The following is a 12,058-nucleotide window of genomic DNA, read 5'->3' as shown; positions in this document are numbered from 1 at the left end:
CGATCGCAAAGAAGGTATTCCTGTAACTGAATATTACATGTTTAAAGCACATCTCATAGCAAAGGGCTTTAGTGAAATCAATGCGGTCAATTATACTGACGTATGTTCTCTAGTGGTCAACCATAGTTTTATATTAGCTATTCTTGGTCTGGTTGCCCATCAAGATTATGAACTTGAACATATATATCTGAAGATAATTTTTCTTCACTCAGATCTATGAGAGGATATATATGCAGCACAACCAGAAGATCTTGTTTGTCGAGTAAGGTGGTCATATATGGGTTGAAGCAAGCTCCTTGATAGTGGTATAAATGATCCACCTCATGTATTACCATGTTGAGATTTGTTAGTTTAGGTGGCTAAGGAATACTCCAAGAGGGGGGGGGGGGGAATTAGGTTCTCTATCAATATAGTTTTTTTAATTTTTTTAATTAACCTAGGATTTTTGTACGTAGGAAATGAGGTAGAGGAAATGGCACAGTTATTTTTTTAGATAGCTTAGGCTAATGATTAATGCTATTCTTGGGTGTCTGTCTTGAGGTGATGATGTACCCTATATGTGTTTGTGTGAATTCCCCCCAAGAAATTACTTAAAATAGGGGCGAACAAGTATTCAAAAAAAGGAAAAAAGCCGATGAAGCTCTGTCATCCACAACCCAAGAGTCTTCCACTGAATGATGACACTCGAAGCCTTAACCTGACTGGCCACAAAGATCTAGCAAGAATAATATATTTCTCAATAATTTATTTTCCTCTACAACACTTAGTATAACAACTCATTAATTAGTATTCAAGACAAGGCGTAATTTCATGTATTTCAGTAGAAAAATATTTAGATCAGGGATTTATCATTTCAGAGATAAAAATCATAAAAGTAATTATGAATTCCCTACAGTAATACCTCCCTGTTTGTGGTCTATTTTTCTCAACTCATCTTCTCCTCCACGTTTCTCTTTTCATGAAATTCCTTGATTTGTTTATGACCTTTGATGCTTAAAACTCAAACATATTTTTCATTAAAGCAAAAATGAGACAATTCCACCTGAAATGTTTTGTAACACAATTTTTCACAACTTTTACCTCACACAAAATGTTCAAAATCAAATTAAATAAATCTCCAAAGGTCAATATTTCCACATTTTTAATTGACCGCCCGATTCCTCTACGTTTAAGTTCAAACGCTAGTAAATCTTTCAAAACTCAATCAAATGATGCAATTCTAAGTTCTATGGATTTTATGGATGTTATAAACTATTCTTAAGTTTAACAAAAGCTCAAAATTATTATAAAATTATGTAAAAATGTCAAACTTATCACAAGGTCGAGAATGTGGCCAGCCTTCTTTCCTTTGAATCTTGAATAACACTATTATAAATTCTATTGACTTGGATTAATGGTAGCAACAAATATGCTATGAAAAGAATGCTAAAAAACTGCTTCAAGGATTGAAATATCTTTCTAGCTTTTGGACTGTGATTTTCAAAAGGCAAGGAGAACGGGGAGTTTCCGATAAGGGCTCGAAATTGCATTTATAAACATAGAAATATGAAAGGGCATAATGACAATTTTCAACAGTCCGGTAGTCATATGTATTGATTATGATTAGAAGATATCAAAAAATAATCATTTGAATTTCAAATATTTATATTAACTGTTTTTGCGTAACTTCAAAATACCTATCAAGGATTACGAGTGAAAACTAACCATTATGCCTATAATTTTAGCACTAAAATAATCTAAACTTTCAGGTATAATTACTCCATATTTTAATCAATATACTACCATTGGGTAGTAGTATCTTCATGTAATTACTTTTTATTACATCATCAATGATTCAACCTTAAATACCTGTAGGTATTAGTTAAGAATTTGAAGAAGTTATTAAGTCAATCAAATAAAGGCCAATTCAAAAAATATTTAAATAGTGATAGAGAATATTTTTATCTTCATGTCATAAAGTCCTAAATAAATGATTTGACATGTTCACCATATGCTCAAACTAAGTTACCTCTTTATATAGCTAAGCATGCCATTTTATCTTCACTTACAATGAGTCAACTAGTTTAATGAGAACCTAGTGCTTTGATTAAATACCTACCGCGGCATGCATTACTTTGAACATTCAACAAAACACATATTAAAGCATTTTACTAAAATGCCCTTAAAGCATAATCGTCAAGATTCAGTAGAAGCAAGTATGTCTTTTGTGTTTAGTTTAAGACTGTGTCAGGCTCATTCATCTATCTATTGCTTTATGTTGAAGATATTTTAATTGCAGATGTGGATCCATATGATATTCAAAAGGTCAACCATTAATTCAATTTGGAGTTTGCGATGAAAGATCTTGGTGCAGTTTAATAATTTTTGGCATTGTAGTTGAAAGAGATAGGGGGCAAGCAATATATCTCTCACTCAAAAGGGATATATTGAAAAGATCTTACGCGTATTAAACATACATGAACAATACAAGTCCAGTAAGCATACCTTAGCTCCAAAATTTTAACATTCCTTTGATTCTTATCAATTATTGTAAACATATACTAATATAATAACACACACATGTATAAAGTTACATATTCTTCTGTCGTTGGCTCATTAATGTATGCTATGATTTGCTCACAGCCATATATTTCAAATTCAGCTAGTGTGGTGAGATGATATATGCAAATCCTGGAAAAAGAACACTGGAAGCCCATTCATAGGATTTTCAGGTATCTTTGTGGAACTTTGATATCTCTCTCCAGTTTGGAAAGTCTGGTGTAGAAATCATAAATTATCTTCGTGGGACTTCTAAGATCTGGATAACCGGAGATCACTGACATAATTTATTTTCACTATTGGTGGGTGTACCATGTCTTGGAAGGCCACTGTACAACCAACACCAGTTTTATCCACAATGGAGACTGAATATATGGTGATGAATTAAGCGGTCAAAGAGTCTACTTGGGAGAAGAATTTTTTGGTGATTGTGTTCAAGAAAACTTCTCCTTCACGTATTCTGTAATAGCCAGATTTCTATCTAAGCACCAGATGCTCCTTTAACGTACAAATAACGTTGATATGCGCTATCATTTTGAACATAACGTGGTTGCATACGGGGTTAACCCTATCAAGTGAACTTCGACACTGGAAAATCCTGCAGACATGATAACAAAGACACTCTCAAGAATTCAATTTGAGTGGTCTCTCCGTCTGAATTGTCTTTATCCCTTAGTTTGGTTTATACGCAGGTTTTAATTTTCTTTTTGAGTGCTGAATTATCAAGGTAGAGGTTTGTTAAGAGTTTGACTATTTAGCCCAGCCCATCCGTTGCAATACTTTTTAGGGTTCCCTTTTGACAACACAATTTGGAGCGAGAACATACTGAAGATGTACAGGCCAGAGGTAGCGTTGGCCGCGGAGTAGCGTTTCTCCTTGAAATAACTGGGACGACGAGAACTTCTCACCCACTTCTGCCATTTTGTGTGAGACTTTAACAATACTTCTAGCGTCTAACTTTCCGCTTCTGTCATTTTCCTCTTAGACGAGAAGTTTACTTGCTATGTGACAGAGATATTGGTTATTCCAATAAATTATTTCTGTCTTGATCGGGATCTGTTGAGAATTATAGATTGCACAAAGAAGATCAAGGAGGAAGAGAGGGGATGAGACCAGAGAAGGCTTATGATCGTTGTTATTCCACATCTATAGATCCTTACATGGGTTGGTATATATAGTTTTGTAGTGATACTAGACTTGTTGACTTTCCCAAATGTAATATTTCCCGTTTACTAAGTATACCAGGCCTATCTATATGTTGCCTAATTGCCTATGTTTCCTACACATGTTGAATCCTAGCTTCTTAGTTTCGTTTATTTAATCCCAACTGCTGCACCTCTTTAGCAAGTATAGAATACGTTTCCGATTATTACCACTCTAATCTTCTGTTAAGTTCTACTGGTCGGAGCTGGGCTGACATGGCGAGTAAAACTCTTCCGCTGTTAATGCATGTGTTCGAGACAAATTAGATGTTCATCTTCTACTACCATATATCCATACAGGGGGAGAGAGAGAGAGAGAGAGAGAGAGAGAGAGAGAGAGAGAGAGAGAGAGAGAGAGAGAGAGAGAGAGAGAGAGAGAGAGAGAGAGAGAGAGAGAGAGAGAGAGAGAGAGAGAGAGAGAGAGAGAGAGAGAGACAGAGAGAGAGAGAGAGACAGAGAGACAGAGACAGAGACAGAGAGAGACAGAGAGAGACAGAGAGACAGAGACAGAGTCTGAGAGACAACGCCAACACGAGTGAGTGATGGAGCTAATGGAATGAGAACCACGGACACACGGCGGAATCAAATGATAGTCCGTCCGTAGCAGATAGCCCTCAGGTAGAGATGGTTGGCCCAATTATCCTTGATACGAGACGTGGGGAAGCCATTCGTTCGAAGGGTCCCCTGCGTGGCATCCGCCGGCTTCTTATTCTTTTGCATGCTCAAGATGAGCGCTGTTTGGACACTTGTCGCCGCCATGGACGTAATTATGTAACTCTTGTTCCATCTCATGTGGATCCCCTCGCTCGGGTACATAAAGTCTAATTCCATCACCTTCACCATCCAACATCCACCATCCATCCACAATCCACATCAATAAAAAACGCTTCACAGTACTGGACATCATGATGATAATGTTGATCTTGACCATGACCACGATTATCATCACCATATTCATCATCATCATTATAAAGGGTTGGGTTTGGGGCGTGGGTGTTACCTGATCGGTGAAGCCGGCGTTGCGGGACATGACGACGGCCCAACAGGTGCCGGAAGTAGCCATGGAGGTGACGTGGAGGCCGGCCCGCCAGTTCTTGATTATCCATTCGTACGGGAAGGAGTCGGCGACCTTGTACGACTGCTGCGCGTAAGGGGTGCCCTTTGACATCACCACGAGCGAACTCCCGTTGGTGGCTCCCGCGACAGAGGTGATGAACAAGTTCTTCGCCCATTGCGCCATGATCCATTCCTGCAATCCCCTCGCACAAGAGAATTTTAGACGTAGAAAGCGCATTGATCCGACAGAAAATATATATATATATATATATATAGAGAGAGAGAGAGAGAGAGAGAGAGAGAGATATATATATATATAGAGAGAGAGAGAGAGAGATATATATATATATATATATAGAGAGAGAGAGAGAGAGAGAGAGAGAGAGAGAGAGAGAGAGAGAGAGAGAGAGAGAGAGAGAGAGAGAGAGAGAGAGAGAGAGAGAGAGAGAGAGAGAGAGAGAGAGAGAGAGAGAGAGAGAGGGAGAGAGAGAGAGAGAGAGAGAGAGAGAGAGAGAGAGAGAGAGATAGAGACAAAGAGAGAGAGAGAGAGAAAGAGAGAGAGAGAGAGACAAAGAGAGAGAGAGACACAGAGAGACACAGAGAGAGAGAGAGAGACACAGAGAGAGAGGGAGAGAGAGAGAGAGGGAAAGAGAGAGAGAGAGAGAAAGAGTGAGAGGGAGAGGGGGAGAGAGAGAGAGCGAGAGAGAGCGGGAGAGAGAAAGAGGTATAAATACTGGGTCAGAAGTAAAACGAGGAAAGAGATGTTGCAGAACTTGGCTTGAATGGGAAGGATAGAGCCAAATAAAATCGAGTTGAATGAGAGGGAGATGTTTGAAGGTTCGCAAGACTGATATAGTAATTGATAAAATATGAGTGGAGTGAGAGAGCGAGCCATTAAAGAGTTGAATCAGGTGAGAAGTAGCGAGATTTCAAACGCTCATTGGGTGACAAGGAAACTTATAGAGTTTCTATAATAACGTGCGGAGGATATTGAGAATGAAAGAGGCGGATGTAACGAGAAGTAGATGGAGAAAAAAAATTGTACGAGGAGGACTATATTGAGATTAAAGAAACTTGGCTAGAGTGAGAAATAAAACATTCAGTAGAGAGACAGAGAGAGATATATAGAGAGAGGGGGAGAGGAATGAGGGAGGTAACCTTGTGAAGGAAGTAGGGGGAGAGCTCGTAGACTTGAGAAGTGAAGCCCGCGCCGGCGTCCATGACCAAAGCCCAAAGATTGTCGCATGAAGAGACGCAGCTGATGAACAGGCCATCTCTGAGACCTCTGGACACCTGATGCGGTAGTTGGTCTCCGTCCACACTGTAGTGGTACCTGTTTGCGCGTGACCAAATAGAAAAAATACAATTTTATCGATTAATCAACCGGAGGAATCGCCTCAAAACCGAGAACGAGACAAACTAAAGATTTTGTAAAACCTCTATTTCTCTCTCTCACTCTCGCTCTCAGTTTTCTCTATTCGAACTATAAGGGGGGGGGGACCTTTCAAAGGAGCAATTGAGATTGTCTTTAAGAAAAAAATAAACTAAATACGGTTTTTAGGAAGAAGATAGATGGGAAACGTTTCCAAACCTCTGCTTCATAGGCTTTCTCTTGTCGTAAACCGATATCCACTGAGTAGAAGGAACGCCGACTCGCACTCTCTTAGGAGGTTGACCGTCGTCCTCTATCGTGAGTCTGCCACGCTTGCGACTGACTTGAGATACCATCTTCTGAGCCCCGTCGGTGAGGACCGGGCGAAGAGCTGGGTTCGTCCCCACAAGCCCGTCAAAGAGAGAAATCAATTTAGCGTAGTCGGGCTCCTCGTCAAACTTCAAGTTAACGACGGCTTCGAGAAACTCTTTAAACGGCGACGGACACGTCAAGCAAAGCATTTCCGGCGAGGTCTCCATCTTCTTCTGACAGACGAGAAAGGATTTATCATTCTTTTCGCCGTCGATTGAGCTCCACGGTAGGCTCCCGGTGTGAAGGAAAATGAGCGTGTAGGCAAGAGATTCCAAGTCATCTCTTCTGCTGGAGGTTCTCCCGAGGTGGGCATGAACGCTGGCGTACCGCGAAGTCCCCCTACAAGAAAATAAATATAGGGAAAAAACATGAAAACCGCTGGCCTACCCCAGACTTCTTGTTTTATCTGTATATGTGTAAATAAAAAATTCAGAAATAACTAACCTGAAAAAATCCGGGCGTTGATCGTATTCTACATGCTGCCCGCTGGAGCTGTCTCTCCATCGCGTCGCTTCACAGAGAGAGGACGATTCACGGTTAGTTTTTCATTTTTTGTTAATATAAACTCCACAACTGTTACTAAATAATTAAGACAAACAGTTGGAAACAATAGTAAATGATATGTTTTGGTAGACGAGACCTACTTACCCAAGCCAAGATCGATTAGAAACAACTTATTGGCCTGCGGTGTGCAAGGCCGGCCGAACAGAAAGTTATCCGGCTTGACGTCGCCGTGCACAAACCCTTTCGAATGCATCTCGGCGAAGATCGCGATGGACTCCGCGGCAATGCAAGCGACCATCTGCGAGGACATCCGCCGGCCTGAAGAAACCCACGCCTCCCACAGACAGGGCCCCAGCAAGTCCATCGCCGTGACGTAGTAATCTCGGCATGTTCCGCTGTAGTACACTCTGGGCAGGCCGTAGCTCTCTCCGAGAGCGCGGTACGCTTGCCATTCGCTCGGAGCGCCCAGGTTACGCCTTCGACTGCGTTTGCGCTCAAACTTCAAAGCGACCTGGCCGAACCCTCCCCCGGCCAATTTCCTCACAATCTTGTACAGGGGGGATCCTCCCACTTGAACTTGGTCCGGCACCGAGCCGCTGAATTTCTCTTCCCCCTCTCCCGCGGGCTTGTTTTCGCTCAGATCGCCGCCGCCATCTCCCACGGCCATGGCCTTTTTGCTTCTTTCTTTGTTCTTTTTTTTTTGTTTTCCTTTGTTCTTTGCTTTTTCGTTTTCTTTGCTTCTTTCTTTTGTCTTTCGTGTTCCTTCTTCCTTTCTTTTCTCTATAAATCTTCGAATGGGATCAAGAAACGGTATTTGTTTTCTCTTTGCCGTTCCTTATTGGATGAAGAAATTGCAGACGAAGGCGATCTCGCCTGCCGCGAGATAGCTCTTCTCTTCGTTTTCTTGGCTGGTGGCGATCTTCTTCCTCGTCTAAGGTTCTGACGACATAGGATGCGGCGGCAGCTCTGGAGCGCGTCTTCTTCCACGCACTGTTCTTGGCTTCCGCAGTTCTTGCACTCTTTCGCTCATGCAACCTTTGATGGAATTGTTCCGTAGGTGGAGCCTTGTCCCTCCTAAATAGGGGCCAGTGACCGTTTGTGATCGTTAGAGGTATATCATGTATTTATAAATAGCGCTGGAACAAACGGAATCTTTTATGTGCCAGCTTAGTACTTTCTACAATATGTGTTAAGCCATGATATAGTTGGGTCAGGAATATTACCTTTCATATATGTATTACGTGAATTAGCAAAATATGTGATGTCGTCATTCATGTTATACATATTCTCTAGACTATTATAGCCCCAATATCCTAAGAATCAAGTAAAATACATTCTCGCAAAATTTTATGTGATCCGAAGGGCCCCAAGGGTTTTCCTCTTCTTCAACATCTTATATGTAATAGTTTCATTAATCCAACTGTGTTTTAATTTTTTAAGGAGGGCAAATATCATCTTCTAACATGTAAAAACGCAATACCCCTCAGGGCCAGAACAAGTGGAATGATGTTTTTATCTTACTTGAAAAACTCGTGGAAATTGTTGCGATTTTGATGTTTGCGTTTGGGATTCCTCGTAATTCTAGCATTTGAAATGAAGAATGTTTAGGTATTAGCATGTTGAGGGAAGGGAAACACACTAGTTCTACTGTGCTGGACCGGATAATAGAATGGTGGCTCCATCCCTGACGAGGCCCAATGATAATGGGCAAGTATACGAAACACATACATCTTCTGCGTCCTCACTTTATGGGTACACCTGATTTCAGTTGCATGTGTTAACATTTACTTTGTAAATCGTAACATTATTAAAATTTAATATCTCATTCTGATTTTATTTCCTTTTGATTTAAATTTTATACTCATTAACGAATGAGTATTAGATTGGATCTTGAATTTTTGTTACTCTTATAGGATTTTTATAAATAATAAAAGACGGATTTCCTCTCTAATTATTATACAGAAATGTGAATTTATGGCTCTAGAAATTCTATTTTTGTTAAATAATTTCCGATGTATTAATAAATAGTTTCATGATTTAAATAATATATTAATCTAGGGTCTTATCAAGATAAATCCAAGGGTGACTAAAAAGTGGATAATATTATAGCTCTTTCTTAGGTTTTCCCTCTCTTTCTTGATTGACATACTCTCACACAAATAAGTGTATGAAATCATTTCAAAAATTCCTAATATATTGATGCACGAAAGTTATAAAAACAAATTCTCGGAATAATTGATCAATCATAATTTAGTTTGTCATGTAAATTGGTTTTCGAGATTAACTCAAAACATGTGATTATATAGAGATAAACAAGAAGTCTCCAAAATGAATGGTTATGAGGCATGACTAGGGATACATAGATATGAAACATATGATGAGATGAGTACTCGATAAATACTTGAATATATATGAATGTTTGTATTTTAGTGATAATATACATAAAAGATAAACGGCATAACTATAAAGGGAATAAATAGGATATGTAGGTATCCTGTATGTAGTAATTAAGACTTTTGTATTTGGAATTTATGGCATGATGGATGATGATAGATGTTGAATTGATATGTATGTATGGCTATATATAAGATTATGAATAGATGCATGCTGACATGATGAAAGACAATGCAAATGCAATGAACCCTTGTATTGACTCACCCACTTCTTTAACTCAATGGCCAAATGTAGATCTTTATATTCTGCTAGGCTCCTTATATTCTGCTAGGATCTAGATCTTTTGTGACCTAGTAATACTCTTTTCAGCTCAACACTCCCCTTGGATCATCGATACTACATTTGAAGGTTGGATTATGCCTTGTTATCATTATGGGGTTCAATTGGATGTGTATCATCAGATACTCTGATTTTGTAATGACATTGTCAGACATTTTCTGCCTATCTGACCTAGTAATAGATGATCCAAAATAAGAATCTAAGATTGACTCATTCTCCCAAATATTCTTTGATCACCCATTTCTCTTGCTGGCATGTGTAGTGTCACGACATAGCAAATAAATTCAAAAATAGCAATCATTGTGTGATGCTCTTTTGGGACTTTCATCATTTAATCCACAAATTATGTCTTGACAACCTTTTTCCTCTTTTTTTGTCAGTTGAGAACATTTTAAACTAAATATTGTGGTATGCTGATGGTTTGTCTGATGGGCCCACCTCATTTCTTCCAAATAAACCGTATTCTGTTTTTCAATCTCATATTCTCATCAATCCCCTGAATATGAGACACTAATGTACTTGGTTCAATTATCTTGCCAAAATAGGGCGCTGGCCAGCTAAAATTCATGCATCCAGATAACACTAAGGAGGATCATTATTCATTAACTTTCATTGATTTGTATTCATCATTCTATAAATTTAAACAAAAAATAATCAAAATAGTTGTATATTAATAATTAAAAAGGTGACATGTTCTTTAGCTGCTAGCTGCCACTACAGCTTGTGGCCAGCAGATAGAGAGAACCCACAACTGTGATATGGGTGTGGTTCTTAAGCAAATACCCATGTTACCTGTTAAGAAATCACACACAACAAGCACTGGTGGGCAAGCAGTTAAGGGCATACGCCATTATCACAGAAAGCTCAGCCCACTAGGCCAACGAAGAAGTGAGCAGCTCTTGCACGTAACGGAAATTTATCATTTTCGGTTGATATATATTGGTTTGATGCTTAGATAGGCCTTTTAAATTATATTTCATATGATATGAGATTTTTTAAGTGTAGTGCGGCCACGTCACCCCTGCGCTAAAAAAATAAGAAAATATTTTAATAAAGATGGCAATCATTGTATTTCCAATCGCAAAGCGATGATTGCCTCATTAATGATAGGCTGCCACCAATCATTAACTAAACTAATGATTGGCTGGCATCAATCATCCTAAACTAACCTAATTTGTTGCCAATCGACAAATCAAACGGTAACACGTGGCGGGCCTCGACTTGTGGGCAAACGCCGACCTTAGAGCTCCACAGTGATAACTGGTGATGGTGAGGGTGACTTTGTGACAAAATAATACCATTGGTGCTTGCACATAACAGACAAGCTCGACCCGTACCTGGGAATCCGCTGAAATCATAGTTTCGAATATTAATTCTCACCTAATTCTAACCCACGGGCGGCGGAGTGCAGCCGAAATATAGTGAAAGAGGTAATATAACTCACGCGCAACGGGAAAGGCGTACCTCATTGGCACTATCGCTCATCATTGCCGTCTTCGTCACTGCGAACTGGTACGAGCAGGTATAGTTGAGTGGTGCTAGAGATGGGCATGATGTCACTCCATAGGCGGCGATGAAGCGGCAATGGAACCGGGTGTAGGAGACACTAGGGGATGAGGAGGAGGGGCGTGCGGTGGTGAGGCAACTCAAGCGATCAGGCTACATCAGGGGGCACGACCTTGAGGAGGTTCAGCACCACTACCACTGACCGCCACCGGTTTGCTCCCAGCCAGATCAACACACTAAGGCAAAGACGAAGTCACACCCACGCTCTTACGTTTGGGCCATATCCGCTAATAACAACCTAAATTTGGTCTTTATTTCATGCTATTAGCAAAATTTTATGCAGTTAAAGAGCTTAAAATGGGGTTGTTATCATCAATTTACATAAACATACCGTTTTCAAGTGATTTCTGATTTTTCCATGATTTTCTATTAATTTTGTGAATTTTAATGGGATTTTGTTTCAGCTTGAAATAATTATTTTTGAATGAAAATGGCAATTTTAATATTTAATTTTGAGATCTATTTGTAGGGGGGCGAATCAGAGAATTTTTTAGAATTTTCTAAGATTTTTTAGGATTATCTATGATTTTCTGAGATTTATTTGAAGAAGTAATGCATTTTTTTAAGAAAAAAGATATATTTATAAGAAAAAATTAAGTATTAACATTATTTTCAAAGTTTGAAGGCCCATTTTAAAAAGTTTCATTGCAATGATACCCTCAAAACAGCTCTCGGTCGTGGATGTAGGCGTAAAGATTTGATTTAAAATGTTCTA

The 12,058-nt window shown here is 39.4% G+C and overlaps 1 protein-coding gene across 1 annotated transcript; it reads right to left on the bottom strand.

Moving 5' to 3' along the window:
* Nucleotides 1–4,077: 4,077 nt before the first annotated feature.
* Nucleotides 4,078–7,823, bottom strand: LOC144703075 (casein kinase 1-like protein HD16). Its single transcript, XM_078575156.1, has 6 exons — nucleotides 7,189–7,823; nucleotides 6,985–7,051; nucleotides 6,388–6,879; nucleotides 5,955–6,129; nucleotides 4,741–4,989; nucleotides 4,078–4,574 (listed from the first exon to the last, which is right to left on the bottom strand). Exons 1-6 carry the CDS (start codon nucleotides 7,709–7,711, stop codon nucleotides 4,323–4,325), a joined length of 1,758 nt encoding a protein of 585 aa, XP_078431282.1. The 5' UTR covers nucleotides 7,712–7,823; the 3' UTR covers nucleotides 4,078–4,322.
* Between the last annotated feature and the right edge of the window lie 4,235 nt (nucleotides 7,824–12,058).

This window comes from Wolffia australiana, chromosome 5 (assembly GCF_029677425.1).
Source record: "Wolffia australiana isolate 7733 chromosome 5, ASM2967742v1".
In the NCBI taxonomy this organism is placed as follows: domain Eukaryota; kingdom Viridiplantae; phylum Streptophyta; class Magnoliopsida; order Alismatales; family Araceae; genus Wolffia; species Wolffia australiana.
The sequence above is the reverse complement of the archived record's forward strand: the minus strand, read 5'-3'. Positions and strand labels throughout refer to the sequence as shown.